Genomic DNA, 16,355 nt, shown 5'->3' with positions numbered 1-16,355 from the left:
AATTTCCATTGGGTGCTGAGAAGGAATGCACATCTTTTTCTCATCATTCTAAAATGTGTTACAAAACATCAATAACTTTTCAAAAAAGTTTTAAAGACTTTGTGAAACCTAAAACTTCTTCATGTTCTCCCATCCTCATATATATATGGAAGTGTATTATAATAACCTGATAATATTCAAGTAATAGTTAGGCTATGCAATTTTTTTTGTCATTACTTTTACTTAACATTTCATGGATATTGGACAGGGGAGTAAAAATAATGTTATTTGACACTGGAAATAGCCTGCTTTGGAATATAACAAAATTTAAACAAGGTTAGAAGAAAACATCATTTAAAAAAATCATAATAACAGCACAACAAAGTCACTAACATTTTTGCAGTACTCTGCATGATTTTACATGTATGCTGATGCACTCTTTAAAACAAAAATAAGATATTGGAGAATGCATGGTGGTCATAGCCATTTTCATATATTTTAAGAAAGGAAGCTATTGATTGCATTCACATGTAATTCTAATTCAGTCTCCAAACATGAACAAGCAGAAAAGAAGATCAATACGAACAGTTCTGAATGGGAACTAGAGACCTTTATTTTTAAATTAGCTGATTGTTGTAAATATCCTGCGAAGCTGTTTAGCTACTGCAGGATCTTGGTATAGGCCTCCTGCACCTATCTATGGTTCCTTCCTATATAATATTATGCACAAATAGGGCAACTTGGAAGATCCTGTTGCAGACAGGATATTGCATCAGTTTCTTGCTTCACTGGCTTCCAGGAAAAATTTAAGTTGTTAACTCTGAGCTAAAAAGCTTTGTATAACTTGTTTACCAGCTACGTGAGAGATCACTTTCTCCCCACATACTATCAGAGTAGTTATGATCAGCTGAGGCACTCAAGCCAACAGTCCCCAAATTTAAATGGCTAGCTGATTTTACTGGAAATTCCTCAACTCTGGTATTTATTTCCCTTAGCAGTCTGACAAAATCCAAGTTTGCTGACATTAAGCATACCCTGCAAAGTATGTCTCTTTTCACAGACTTCTCTCAGGTGCTGGGGCTGGGTTTGTATTTGGTGTGTTGGGGGAGAGAGTCTCTTCCATTGATTGTATTAATTTAATACATCCATGATAAGACTGTTGGTAGCTGGGAATATTTGGTAAATAAAAATATTCACTCAATAATATATGGAGATCTTTTGGAATGAAGGAGGTAGTTTTTGGGTGAATACATTAGCTTCTCACCTCTGGATGATTGGATTCAAGCCAGGTCATAAATGACATGCCTTTGAAGGTTTCCCTATGGTCCCTAGTGGACTCCAGTCCACATGACAAAAAAACCTCAAAGCAGTTGACAGTTCCTGAACAATGCTGGAGCAGAAAGCAATTTTCAAGTTACAATAGAGAAATGTTGATGGCGCTTTGTGTGGATAGATGCACTGTACCGGAATGACTTCATTTCCAAGCACACAAAGCTTCACACAAACAAAAAAACAGTCTGGGGCCATGCCTCTGATCTGGCAGCAGCACAATGGCTGCGTTGTAGAGGATATGAGATTGATCCTGAGTTCATTAGGCTGCCAGCGGCTGGGAGTATAGCAGTCACAATATGTTCAAGTTCTGGGGGAGAACCACAGTAGAAGCAGTGTCCTGTCAATTACAGCTTGAATAGGTCATTTTGACATCGAGCTATAGAGAAGGTAAAAAAGTAGGATCCCAGAAGACTCCACTCTACCCCAATGACCACTCTTCTGTTAAAAGACTCGTTGTGTTATTTCCTATACCCCAAATATATTTTTCTCCAATACATTCTGAATAGTCTCCACAAATGCGTGTATACAAATGGGGATTCATTTCCAAGCTGGCTTCTGAAATTGCACCCACAAAATTATACATGTAAAATACATATTTGTATGAGCAAATTGTGTAACTATGCATCTAGCCATTCAATTTATGGTGCAAAAATGTGTGTGCAATTTTGGAGGCTTGTTTGAAAACTGAGCCCTTGTGTTATAAGAAATAAATCATCAACAAAAGAATAACCAATATCTGAAGATAGGAAAATCCTCTTTTTATACCCTACTACAGTGTAGGATTACAAATCAGCCTATGACAGCCTATGAAAAACAGCCTATGACAGATAACTTACAGTAAATGGTACAGACTAGTGTGATATAAAACAGAGGACTAGACATGCTAACACTGCTTTTGGTTTTCCATATATTCAACCTGCATTGAAGGATTTTCCATCACCATAGGTATTAGGTTGTTAGTTCATGTAGACATGCAAGTCAAACAAATGAATGCTGCAAACACAGGATATGAATTAGTGTTAGCAGAACACAAAATGCAAACATTATTGTGCCTCCCATATTAGTGGCATGAAACATAATGTTAGGCAACAGGATCATTATACTTCTTGTCATTTAAATTCTAGCTTTGGTCAGTTAAAATGATCCCAATTCAACCATTAAACTGTTTCTCACATAAGACATAATTTTTATGTATTTTCCTAAGTAATATATAACATGGCTTACAATTGTCCTGGATTGGCCGGGACAGTCTTGCCACTGACCAAAGTGTCCCGTGGTGTGGGAGCGCTGCTCTTTGGGCTCCCACACCGCGAGACTGTTCCTTCAGCACCTCTGATTGACACCCCATTCCTAAATTACATAGGCAGAGCAGGGAGCAGAATGCCAATCAGACGAGCAAGAAAAGAAAAGAGAAATAAGGGGAGAGAGGAAGACAGATATGGAGGGAGGGGGAAGAAGAAAAACAAGGTGGGGGAGAGGAGAAAGAAACAACAATGAATTAATTATCTTAATTCAATGCACAAACTAATACATCTGAGAAGACATTTTAAAATTGCACCCCCAGCCCCACCTCCCCGGAGCTCCATCTCTGCTAGGGGGAGGGTCCCAGAGCCCAGGCTCCAGCCTGAGCCCAAACATCCATACCGCAATATTACAGCCCTGCAGCCTGAGCCCAATACACCAAGTCAGCTGACGCAGGCCAGCCATGGGTATTTAATTGCAATGTAGATATATACCTACTGTTACACGCTAAAACTACAACTGCTGAAGAGGCTTCACCCGGACTCCCTGACCAGTTCATTGCCACTGGACTCTGCTAGGCCTCAAGGGCTCCCAACCCTGGGCCATGACTAGTCTCACACCTTGTAAGGCAGATATACTATATGATTTCTATAATCCTCAGAGGTACTTATGCAATTATTATTTTTATTAAGCAACTAAAGCAGTAAAGGAAAAGCATATGCTACAAGGGGTTTTAACTCCTTTCTGAAGGCATTGACTTAGGTTAGGTTAGACTTGTCCAGATGGGCTTACGAAGTTGTTGTCTTCCCCTGTACGAGGATGAAAATCCTGCTCCTTAGAGGCTCGGCACTTTGGAGTGTCACAGAATCATAGAATCATGGAATATTAGGGTTGGAAGAGACTTCAGGAGGTCATCTAGTCCAATCCCCTGCTCAAAGCAGGACCAACACCAACTAAATCATCCCAGCCAAGGTTTTGTCAAGCCAGGCCTTAAAAACATCTAAGGATGGAGATTCCACCACCTCCCTAGGTAACCCATTCCACTGCTTTACCACCCTTCTAGTGAAATAGTGTTTTCTAATATCCAACCTAGACCTCCCCCACTGAAACTTGAGACCATTGCTTCTTGTTCTGTCATCTGCCACCACTGAGAACAGCCTAGCTCCATCCTCTTTGGAACCCCCCTTCAGGTAATTGAAGGCTGCTATCAAATCCCCCCTCATTCTTCTCTTCTGCAGACTAAATAATGCCAGTTCCCTCAGCCTCTCCTCGTAAGTCATGTGCCCCAGCCCCCTAATCATTTTTGTTTTCATCCACTGGACTCTCTCCAATTTGTCCACATTCCTTCTGTAGTGGAGGGACCAAAACTGGATGCAATACTCCAGGTGTGGCCTCACCAGTGCTGAATACAGGGGAATAATCACTTCCCTCAATCTGCTGGCAATGCTCCTACTAATACAGCCCAATATGCCGTTGGCCTTCTTGGCAACAAGGGCACACTGCTGACTCATATCCAACTTCTCGTCCACTGTAATCCCCAAGTCCTTTTCTGCAGAACTGCTGCTTAGCCAGTCAGCCCCCAGCCTGTAGCGGTGCATGGGGTTCTTCCTTCCTAAGTGCAGAACTCCGTACTTGTCCTTGTTGAACCTCATCAGATTTCTTTTGGCTCAATCCTCCAATTTGTCTAGGTCACTCTGGACCCTATCCCTACCCTCCATCGTATCTACTTCTCCCCCCAGCTTAGTGTCATCTGTGAACTTTCTGAGGATACAATCAATCAATCAATCCCATCATCCAGATCATTAATAAAGATGTTGAACAAAACCGGCCCCAGGACCGACCCCTGTTAGTCTGCCCCTGAATTGGAAGTCCAGTGCAGCACAGGACTTTGATCTGTACTCCACTGGCTTTGCCTGTGCTGTCTCTGCATAGAGCTTCGATGTGTGGTGAAAACAGGGCACATTGCAACAACGGGATGGAGTTCAAAGTCCCTACTCACTCTGCTAGCGGCAATTCAGCTATCATAATCAACTCTCTCCTTATAGCCTCTCTCCCATGGAGGAGCAAGAACAGTTGAGCCTATCTCCTTCTACATAGGGAGGGAGACAGTGGAATAGACCTGCTTCCCCACAACCCTGCTTGAAGAGAGAGGTGGGTTCTGATGGCTCCCTTCAGAGACAAAAACATCCCCCTGGCTCCCTTTCTCTTGTCTGTGGGGATGGGGAGTGAGGAACTTCTCTGTCTCAGGGGCTGAAGAGAGGCACTTGAAGGCTGGAACCCTCCTGCTCCTCTGACAATACCATGGAAGGTACTCTTGCCTGTCTACCACTAGTGTTAGTGCACGTCTTGGTGTGTGACTAACGTGTGTGGATGCTGGCATATATCTGGTATGCCTGGGTGTGGGTGAAGACTGTTTATGCTTGCGTAATGACATGCATACAGGTGCATGGCTTAGGGGGTATAAAGGGAATGAAGACTGATGCAGGAGTTTGTGGGGAGACTATCTGAAGAAAGGAAGAAAAATTGTGTGATGGAGAATGGGGAGCTGGTCACTTCACATTTTATTTGAGGACCTATTAAAAAATGGTTAAGCTCGTGGCCCATCAAACTGGATCATCATTTCACCACTGAAATCTCAGCTCTTCTTCCCTTTTGCTTTTCCAAAGACTGAATGCAGAGGAGTAAACCAAAGCCACAAAGTCTACCCTCCTTCCCCAGGCATGGAGAAAGTCACCTTTGCAACACTTTCAGCTTTCATTGGCAAACAGTAGGCTGAAACTGCTCAAACCCAGGCCTCCATTAGGATAAAACATTTTGTTGCTAGCCTGCTGAACTGGTTCAGCTCAATGTCTTGTCAGCTTTCTCAAGGAGTAATCTTTCCTGAACTATGGAGCTTCAACACCTTCATTTGTAGTAGATGTAAAGAAGTTTTGTGACTGGCTCCATCAATGCTCGGTACTATCCCCAGTAATCAATACCGGGGATGCCAAGCCTGGCAACTCCTGCTATGTCAAAGAATTGAGGCCTTCCTAGCCATTGGCAAGAGGAAACTTTTAGTTTTTTTACTTTGTATAGTTTGTTCTATGTCCAACTCTTTGTATTCTTGCAGGTATGGAGAGAAGGCAGCCCAGCATCTTTAGGAAGTGTTCAGAGTGTGGTTGGATATGTCCCTCACAGACTGGTATAAATGTTCAATCTTGAGCCTGGGAAAAGAGTATGAGTATGACTGGCACAGCTATGAGACTTGCTTCCAAATGTCCTAGCAAGTTGTTAGCTCCCATCTAGCCTCTCTTGGCCTCCTCTGATGTTTCCCAGACATCTAATATAAAGTCATCCAGCCTAGCAGACCTGGAGATTCTACATCAGTGTTCCATGTATCAGCCAGATTGGTCCCTGTCATAAATGTAAAGGGAAGGGTAAACCCCTTTAAAATCCCTCCTGGCCAGAGGAAAAATCCTCTCACCTGTAAAGGGTTAAGAAGCTAAAGGTAACCTTGCTGGCACCTGACCAAAATGACCAATGAGGAGACAAGATAGTTTCAAAATCTGGGAGGAGGTAGAAAAACAAAGGGTCTGTGTCTGTCTGTGTGCTGCTTTTGCTGGGGACAGAACAGGAATGGAATCTTAGAATTTAGTAAGTAATCTAGCTAGAGATGCATTAGATTATGATTTCTTTAAATGGCTGAGAAAATAGCTGTGCCGAATAGAATGAATATTCCTGTTTGTGTGTCTTTTTTGTAACTTAAGGTTTTGCCTAGAGGGATTCTCTATGTTTTGAATCTAATTACCCTGTAAGGTATTTCCCATCCTGATTTTACAGAGGTGATTCTTTTTTACTTCTATAAAAAGTCTTCTTGTAAGGAAACTGAATGCTTTTTCATTGTTCTAAGATCCAAGGGTTTGGGTCTGTGGTCACCTATGCAAATTGGTGAGGATTTTTACCAAACCTTCCCCAGGAAGTGGGGTGCAAGTTTGGGAGGATTTTGGGGGGAAAGATGTTTCCAAACTACATTTTTTCAGGAACCCAGATAAAGTTTGGTGGTGGCAGTGGAAGTCCAAGGGTAAAGGGTAAAATAGTTTGTACCTTGGGAAAGTTTTAACCAAAGCTGGTAAACATAAGCTTAGGAGGTTTTCATGCAGGTCCCCACATCTGTACCCTAGAGTTCAGAGTGGGGAACCTTGACAGTCCCAAAGCCAGACCTCAACAACCCCCTGTTGGCCATCAACAGACAATTCATCAATTTCATCTTAATGTATAATGGCTCTAGAATTTTTGATGACTGAATGCACCACTCTGGTCATCAATACCACCTCCATGTCAAGTGAAGCTTTGCTTTGCCTGCTCTGCTCTAATGGAACCCCACTTTTCTATTCCTGACATAAGAAGGTCTATGACTCTGCTGAGGCAATTGAAGCCTCTGATGGATCAGATCTTTGACTGAAGAACACAGCAAGAAATAATGAACAGCCTGATGTGTTCACTTAATTTGTACTGAAAAGTTTTGCACTGATGTACTGAAATTTAATCTCAGTGCCAACAATACTGTCAGCACTTAATATCATGGGAGCATAAAATGTAATGGAATTGAGATTTGCACCCCTATGTCTCAACTTCAACACACTTTGTGCAGTGGTGAGCTCTGATGCCATCAGCAGATCCCACAACATTTTGACACCTGAGGTGGGGAGTTCAAATGATGCCCCCATGGCCCCTCGCTTGGGCCAAAACTTTGAAAGGTCTCAATTCTGCCTTCTTCCTGTTCCACGCCTCTCATGGTACTGCTCTGCTACCTACACCAATAAAGGAGAACTAACAACTTAAAATGCCTTGTTCAAAAATTTTAAGTAACACTTAACTTTCAGATGCCTGAACAGCAAATGTAACTTTTCTTGTCTGTATAGTAAACACTGGCATTTTTATCTGTTTCAATAATCAAAGTGGTGCTTTCCGTGCCTTCTTGGCTGAAAACATTTGAACTGCTTCCTAAAGGTCCACAGTCTGGGCCAGCTCATGCTCTATTGAGATTGTTGCAAGGCCAACCAGCCTCTCCTGTGTCATTGTGGAGCGTAGATGTGTTTTTATTAACTTCATCTTGGAGAAGCTGCGTTCTCCGCTGGCAACTGTTACAGAAAGTGTTAGAAGTATGTGCAGAGCAACAAAAGCATTTGGAAAGAGGGTGGTCATCTTATTTGTGCATATATATTCCAGAACAGCCTTTGGAGTTGATCCTGATGAAATGTATCTTGAAAGGGCTTTCAGTTCATCACCTAAATCACTCACATCAATATCACACATGTCATCATGTGTCAACACTGTCTCTAGTGCCCTGCATTGCTGGTGTAGGTCTTCTTCAGGTATAGTGAGGAGTTTTGGAATATCATACAACATCCCAAATATACTGCTGTGTTCCTTTAGTTGCATGAAACGTTCTTCAACTGACTGTATTGCACAATCTAGCACCTGGTTAAAGAATTCAACTTTGAATTGTTGTTTGGGGTCTCATATGGGATTATCCCATGCCTCGTAATCAAAATGTCTTCTTTGGTGACTCTTGTATTCTTGAATGAGTGGGAAAATAGCTTCAGTGTGAAGTTTCTCTGCCAACTTCTGTGCACTCTTCAGAACGTTTGGAAATCCCTCATCTGACCAGTAAGACTGTAGGTATGACTTTGCTTTGTCCAGTTATTCCATTGCTCCAGATATATCAAGGTCAACACCTTGGAGTCTCTTGCTTACAACATTTATTTCAAACAGTATGTCATGCCACAACACTAAGCCACACAGAAATTTGAAGTTATCTATGTTTCTGGGGATTCCATTTCCCTCTGCCGCTGTTCTCCCATGAACAGTTCCTGTCATAGCATTATCCTCCATAATGGCAACTATGGCATCATCTATCTTCCCAATTTGGTGTTCGATAGGCTTTATCGCCTCCACTCAACTTTCCCATCATGTGGGACTCAGTGGTTTCAGTGTCAGAGAGGATGTTCCCAGATGTTGCTTCAAAATTTGCCATCAATGAGCTGATGTAGAGAAAAATACATACATGCTTTGAATTACACTAAAAAATTCAGCAGCCTCACTAGAAGCTGATGCTGCATTACTGACCACCAAGTTCACTGAATGAGAACTGCATGGGACAAAAAAAGCTCAAGGGTTTAACTCTCAGATCTGTGTCTGCACTCCTCTGTTCTTTTCTCTCATGTTGGCACCATTATCGTAGCCCTGACCTCTCATGTCCGCTCTCACAATTCCCATAACTTCCAGCTTTTTAAGAAGCACATTTGTCATACTAGCTCCTGTAGTATCATCAATGTCAATAAATTCTAGAAAATGCTCTCTGACAGTCGCCATTGCAGGGACATTTTCACTAGGTTCTGTTGTTGTTACAAAACGCACCATTAAAGTAATTTGTTCTGTATGGCTTATGTCAGGTGTGCAGTCCAGAATAACAGAGTAATATCTTGCTGACTTCAGATCTGCCACAATCTTCTGTTTGACTTTTGTTGCCAGTAACTGTATGATCTCATTTTGAATTGTTTTTCCAAGGTAGTGGTGTGTGTACATTTCTTGAGTGGTGACTCTTCTTAGATGCTCCTGGAGTACAGCATCAAACTCAGCCATCAGCTCCACAATTTTAAGGAAGTTTCCACTGTTTGGCACATACGGCTGATCTGAAGTGCCACGCAGTGCTAGGTTTTGGGTAGCAAGCATTCTCACAATGGCAATGAGCCTTTTCAGAACATTTCACCAGTAAAGAGACACTGATGCAATCTTCTCTTGATTCTGATCATCTATGGTGGCCTTTAACCTTAGTCTCATCTCAAGCTCTTTCCACCTATGGAATGCTCTCTGGTGATTTGCTGCATTCTCATAGCATGCCACATTTCTAGCCAGATTTTTCCAGTCCTTTGTTCCTGTAGAACCCAATGTGGCTGAAACATTAGACTGAACGAGACTGGTTAGACTGATTTTGTTCAATATCTTCATTAATGATCTGGAGGATGTTGTGGATTGCACCCTCAGCAAGTTTGCAGATGACACTAAACTAGGAGGAGAGGTAGATATGCTGGAGGGTAGGGATAGGATACACAGGGACCTAGACAAATTGGAGGATTGGGCCAAAAGAAATCTGATGAGGTTCAACAAGGACAAGTGCAGAGTCCTGCACTTAGGACGGAAGAATCCAATGCACCTCTACAGACTAGGGACCAAATGGCTAGGCAGCAGTTCTGCAGAAAAGGACCTAAGGGTTACAGTGGATGAGAAGCTGGATATGAGTCAACAGTGTGCCCTTGTTGCCAAGAAGGCCAATGGCATTTTGGGATGTATAAGTAGGGGCATTGCCAGCAGATCGAGGGACGTGATCGTTCCCCTCTATTCGACTCTGGTGAGGCCTCATCTGGAGTACTGTGTCTAGTTTTGGGCCCCACACTACAAGAAGGATGAGGAAAAATTGGAAAGAGTCCAGCGGAGGGCAACAAAAATGATTAGGGGACTGGAGCACATGAGTTATGAGGAGAGGCTGAGGGAACTGGGGATGTTTAATCTATGGAAGAGAAGAATGAGGTGGGATTTGATAGCTGATTTCAACTACCTGAAAGGGGGTTCCAAAGAGGATGGCTCTAGACTGTTCTCAGTGGTAGCTGATGACAGAACAAGGAGTAATGGTCTCAAGTTGCAGTGGGGGAGATTTAGGTTGGATATTAGGAAAAACTTTTTCACTAGGAGGATGGTGAAACACTGGAATGCATTACCCAGGGAGGTGGTTAGAATCTCCTTCCTTAGAAGTTTTTAAGGTCAGGCTTGACAAAGCCCTGGCTGGGATGATTTAATTGGGGATCAGTCCTGCTTTGAGCAGGGGGTTGGACTAGATGACCTCCTGAGGTCCCTTCCAACCCTGATATTCTATGATTCTATGATTCTAAGCTGCAGTAGCTGCCAGGTCACCTGCACTCTAATTGGAAGATCAGGCATCTCCTCACCACTCACATCCTCACTGGGGCCGGAAGGCTCAACGTGAACATTTGTGCCTGTATATCTCAGGAGAGCTCCTTCCTGCTTAGATAGAAAAGCTTCCTTTGCTTTCTTTCTTTTTCTGAATGCTGCCCCAGAGGCGTGTTTTCCTCTTTCACTCATGAGTGCTGTTCTGTGTCAGCTATAGTGGCTCTCAACACACAACTGAAGGGGACAAATACGCAGGCTGGTAAAAGGGCCTGAGTAAGGGAAGATATCAGCTTCTTAAGGGTCTAACTGGTTCCTACTACTTCAGTTGACTGCCTGTTTGCCTCAAGTGGATTCAGAGAAGCAGCAGGAAAGAAAGAAGCTCCCTGAGATGCTGGTGTTAATCAGTCCAGGCTCCTGGTGGTGCTAGAGAGGTACATAAGAGGCTCCTCCTCCTCCTCTCTCTCCCTGCAGCTCCTGCTGCTTTCTGTTATTCCCTCTCACCTTTTCTCCTGCCTGCCTGTTATGTCTCTTGTGCCCTCCTTCCTCCAGCACAGCACTCCACCATCTCTGTGCATCTAGAGCAGAGAGAATACATATGCACCAGCAGCAGACAGAATTTTCTACACTCTGGGTCCTAGTGGTGCCCCCCACACAGTCTGGCATCTCAGTTTGCCTCATGGTAAAGGCCAGCCCTGACAGATCCTATACAATTGGCCTCAGAGAAGCAGGTGTCTATGAATGCTTCAGATACCTTCACATATTTGTCCAGTGATCTTGTAAACTGTGAACTCTTCCCTTGAGCTCGGTTAATACGTGCCTAGGTTGCATATAGGAACATAATGATGAGTAGTGATTAGTATCTTGGGAGAATTCATAATTATTTATATTGTAATTGTATTGTTTGATGGGTTCATATAAAAACAAACTACCTCATTCAGACTGAAGAAACTTTGTATCATAAAATGTATGAGTCATATTTATTTGTCTCTTGTACAAATAACTCAGATGAACTACGTGTATCAAATATGATTTGCATATGTTTAACACATATTATTATCCAGTAAGCTACATATGAAATGTGTGTGATCCACAATAAGGTCATCGGATCTGCAAACTCCATGTATATAAATATGTGATTAAAGTAACCCAAACCATACCTTTCATATATAAAAATATGAACATCAGCCTGTGAATCTTTTGTGAAACACATGGAAAAATGCAGCTCTTAATCTGCATGATAAGGGATTTTTGAAAAATTTCAGATAGCTGTTAAAATGTAATATGCTAGTTTTGATTATTGGACAGAAACAATGGCTGAAGAACACACAGAGGACAACAGATGGGGGATGTTGTAAGCTACGATTGTACTCTCTCAATCTCAGGCTGACTGTGGCGTGGATTGTCCTCTGCAGTAGTTTATAGCAGCTTGAGTGGTGTTCTAATTTATACTGATTGCCAAGAAGTTATTTTAACAGTTGGGGACTACTGGAACAAAGCACCTCCCTTCCGTAGGCCGTGTTCCTTATCACAGCCACAGGTTGGGGGAGTGGTGTAGGAGCAGGTCTACTGGCTCTGCTTCACCAGAGAATCCCTCTGCTCTGGTCTGATTCTCCTACAGCTAACTGCAGCAGCTGTAATGTAATGTAATGTAAGGATGAATAGCACAAAGCAGTCCAAATGTGGGGGGAAATCTGGGCCAATATATCATATAATGAGGAAACATGTATCTTCTATACCACCAGTCATTAATGTAATGATGAAGATTTAGTAGTCTTGTAAACACGGTGGGTCAGATTCATGGTATGCTGTGGCTGCTTTTAATGATTCAACAATGCCAAACAGGTGTAAACCAGACTTTTAGTCAGTTAAACTAAAGATACAGCTACTTTGTATCACCCAAGCAGCATAAGCAGCCAGAACATATGAGGGAATGTGGCCCAGTATATTTTGGCATTGTGTTTTCTGGATCCAGTGTGGTATTCCATGCATATTACTGACTTAGGTCTATTTGCCCCCAATTAAAACTTAACATTTCTAAATGATCCTCAAAATGTTGATGTGGGTAGGTATCATTATACACATTTTACAGAAAGATAAAATGAAGTACAAAGATTTTGCTACTAAGAAAGAAAGTAGAGAAGATGTACATATGGTGAAAGCAGGGGGAAAAATGATGCCCAAATGTAAATTTTTAAAAACACATGAACTCTGGGACTCCATGTCTTTGTTCCAAAAATTGTGGGTCCCAAAATATGTGGACCAAAATTTTAAAATTCAGGTTCTTTGGATTAGGTGTCTATATTTTCATTTGGGCACTTAAATAAATGTCCTGGTTTTCTGAGATGCTGGATATCCAGAGCTCCCATTAAAGTCAATGGGAAATGTCAGGGATTTTAAGTGCTTACATATGGATATAGGTGTCCAGTTTTAAGCATGCCAGTTTGAAAATTTTGGCTGTGGATTTTGCAATGAATTATTGTGTTCCTCCTGTGCAGCAGGAGGTTTTGACCCAGGAAAGCATCTCTAATCAGGAAGGGCACATAAGCATTTGTTTAAATATGTGCTTAAGTCTCATTGATTTCAACAGAACTTAAGCAAATGCTTAAGTGCTTTCCTGAATAGAGGTGGATTTAAGAACAGGTTTAGAGGCTTTCCAAAATCAGGGCCTAATATAAGAATCTAATTTTTTAAAAGCCGTATACTAAATAGGTCCACTATATAACCCATCACATCCTTAAAAACAACAATAAAAGCAGCTGAACATCATCCTACATGCAAGAAAATTAAACTGAGAATAGAATTCAGGATTCTTGACTGAGTCCTGCACTCTAACTAGTAAATCACAAAAATACATATTGTTAATCCATTTTAATTTCCAGTGTATCCTATTTCTATTTCCAGGTTTGATATCCATTTTGCAGTTCCACATAGCACAAAGTTTGCACTACAAATGCCACATAATGAATAGAACATCTGGGCTCCTTGAAATATGGAGTCACCCGATAATTGCCAAGTAGTTATTAATCTACTCTTTTTTCTATTTACTTGCAAGAACTACAGTAAATAACAAAACTATGCCCCCCAATTTTTTATTGGTAGGTGGTACTAATTAAAAAATAAAAATAAAATTTGACACTTAAATTATTGTAGGCCTCTGTGATGGGGTGTCTGCCCCACACAAGATTGGAAGGGGTTAAGATGGCCTGGGAGGCCAATTAACTCCACAGGCTACACCTGGAGGGGGAGCCAGGGAGCAGGAACATGATTGCAAGCAGGCTCAGCTGTAGGGTTGCCAATTTTCTAATCGCACAAAACCGAATGCCCTTGTTTGCCCCTGCCCCGCCCCTTCCCTGAGGCCTTGTCCCTGCCCTGTCCCTTCTCCAAAGCCCTGCCCCCCACTCACTCCATTCCCCGCTCCCTTCATCACTTGCTCTCCACCACACTCACTCACTTTCACCGGGCTGGGGCAGGGGGTTGGGGTGAAGGAGAGAGTGAGTGCTCTGGCTGGGGATGTGGGTTCCAGGGCGGGGCCAGAAATTAGGGATTCAGGGTATGGGGGGAGAGGATTGAGGTGCGGGAGGGGGTGAGGGCTCTGGCTGGAGGTGAAATTTCTGTTTTTTGGTGTTTTTTCTTAATTAGAGAATTACATTAAAAAAAAGATTAAGGTTGCAAAGTCAAGCACTCAAAAGTTAGTGAGGGCTGAGAAAGTAAAGCCCAGAACTGCTGGGTTCAGTGTCCCTGGACTGGGACCCGGAGTACTGGGCAGGCCAGAGTTCCCGTACCAGCCACTGGGGAAGAGGCACCATCAGGGCAGTGCCGGAGAAGACGGCCTGAGATGTTTTGCGTGGAAGGACTTTGAGTAAATCTCTATGTGAGAGGCTGTCCTGGGAAGCTCTCATTGCTAGTGGCGCCTCCCCCTGGTTGTCCTGGGGATTAGCTCTGCCAGGCATCACATCCCTATTTGATGGTGTCTTCACACATCCTATCTCACTCTGCGGCCCCTCTCACTCCAGGAACTGCAGCCTCCTCTTCGTGACACTCTTCCAGCCAGGTCACTACATGGTTTTCTGTTCTGAGTCATCAGTAGGGTTCAGATCTTTAGATCCACAGCACAGACTTTTACCACTTGAGCTAACATAGTAACTGGTAGCAGCACTAGAGTGTTATCCTCCATGTGGATTAGGCACATACTTTGCCAGTGCTTTCACAGTGGAGTAATGCCAGTGATTTGCTCAAAGCAGAATAATGTAGAAACTCAGGACTCCTAGGTTCAATACCTGGTTCTGTAGGGAAGCGTGCTGTAGTGGTCACAGAACAGACCCTTATGTCCCTGGCCTGTCTCTGTTCCCCTCTGCTCCACCTTGGCTCCTGTCCCACACGCCTTTTGCTACTTCTTACCCTCTGGCTTCTGCAACACCCCTCTCTCCTTATCTTCCTCCCAATTTCTCACCCCTCTGCATTCCTCCTTCTCCTTACTGTCTTATAATGTAAATGGTCAGGCAACCTAAACTATAGGTGAGGCTACCAGTTCCATCTTTTAAAACAAACACACACTAATTAAGACAGCATACAATGGCTATGTAAAAGGTAGAAGGGGAATTCAAAAATACTCAGAAGGAATTTATAGGATATAAGGCTGGTACTGAAACTAAATGCACAGGCAAGTCGGAATATTTTTAAACAATAAATATTTTTAAAAATGAGCATCTTCACCCAAAGAGCACAGTATAGTTCAGATCTGACCAGTAACGCCCTTTTTATTCACGTCCTAAACCACTCTTGAAGGCAGACTGCTGAGTTCTATGGTTTAATGATAAGGACAAACATCCTCTAGACTGAGATCAAGATGAATCAAGTCAACTCATTTAACTTGAGATTTGATTTGATTTCATCCTATAGTTTTGAAGGTGTAAGTTCACAAAGACTAGCAGGTATTCCTTCCTATTTGGGTGAACCTTAAGTTTAATGTTTCACTTCATATCTAAAAGTAAGAATACGTAAGACTGTACATATCAATTTGGAAAAAAAAAGATTGACAAATTAACAAAAATCTGTGATTAACAAAAATCCCTTCCTCACTGCCCAAGGCACACAAACATATTCCCAATTTAACCCATGATGCACTGGGACATAAGAATTTAAAATGCTGTCTTGTCAATATTTATAACCTACTTTTTAGAGTTCAATAAAAGGAAAGTCAGAAGAATTTATTGAATATATGGAGATGAATGCCATACCTTTCCTCAACTAAAACCTCCTTCAGCTGCTGGTGCGGCTTTGTGCCTTCCATTTCTCGGATGCTTACTGCATAGATCTTTGTTGTATAGTCAATAGCCTTTTCTCTTGCAACATCACTGTCATAACCTTAAATAATGTGAAAGATAAAATGACACCTGTGTAGTTTGTTTTCAGTTTTGTATTGGAGAAATAAGAAATAGAAAGATTTGCAACAACAGAAGCAGTCTAAGGTCCTGATCCTACAAAGACTTACACATAGTTAATTTTAAGCACTTACTTAACTTTAAGCACATGAGGAGTCCCATTGAACTCAATGGAATTCCTCACATGCTTAAAGTTAAGAATGTATGTGAGTCTTTGTGAGATCAGGGCTAAATTTAATATGTATTTTTCATATTCTGCTTTTACCTCCATCCTCTTCTGCATCTGTATCTGACTCCTCACTGTCAACCAGTTTACTCTCTTGGATGCCCACAAACTCCCTAGTCCAGATCATCAAAGCAGTATCTGCACCACCTACAGTCAGTAGCACAGAATCATTATGTAACCATCGAACGTTGGTTACATGGGCACTATGACCCACATACTTCTTGAACTTAGCACGTTGCCCCTGCAAT

At 42.2% G+C, this 16,355-nt stretch overlaps 1 protein-coding gene across 1 annotated transcript in view; it reads right to left on the bottom strand.

Moving 5' to 3' along the window:
• The window catches only part of EML6 (EMAP like 6), a 317,359-nt gene that overhangs the window by 56,512 nt on the left and 244,492 nt on the right, over nucleotides 1-16,355 (bottom strand). The window contains exons 27-28 of the mRNA XM_078852321.1: nucleotides 16,147-16,348; nucleotides 15,738-15,864 (exon numbers count right to left, since the gene is read on the bottom strand). Of these exons, the coding sequence (XP_078708447.1) occupies nucleotides 15,738-15,864; nucleotides 16,147-16,348 (329 nt within the window). The remainder of the gene's footprint in view (nucleotides 1-15,737; nucleotides 15,865-16,146; nucleotides 16,349-16,355) is intronic.

This window comes from Lepidochelys kempii, chromosome 3 (assembly GCF_965140285.1).
Source record: "Lepidochelys kempii isolate rLepKem1 chromosome 3, rLepKem1.hap1, whole genome shotgun sequence".
NCBI lineage: Eukaryota > Metazoa > Chordata > Testudines > Cheloniidae > Lepidochelys > Lepidochelys kempii.
The sequence above is the reverse complement of the archived record's forward strand: the minus strand, read 5'-3'. Positions and strand labels throughout refer to the sequence as shown.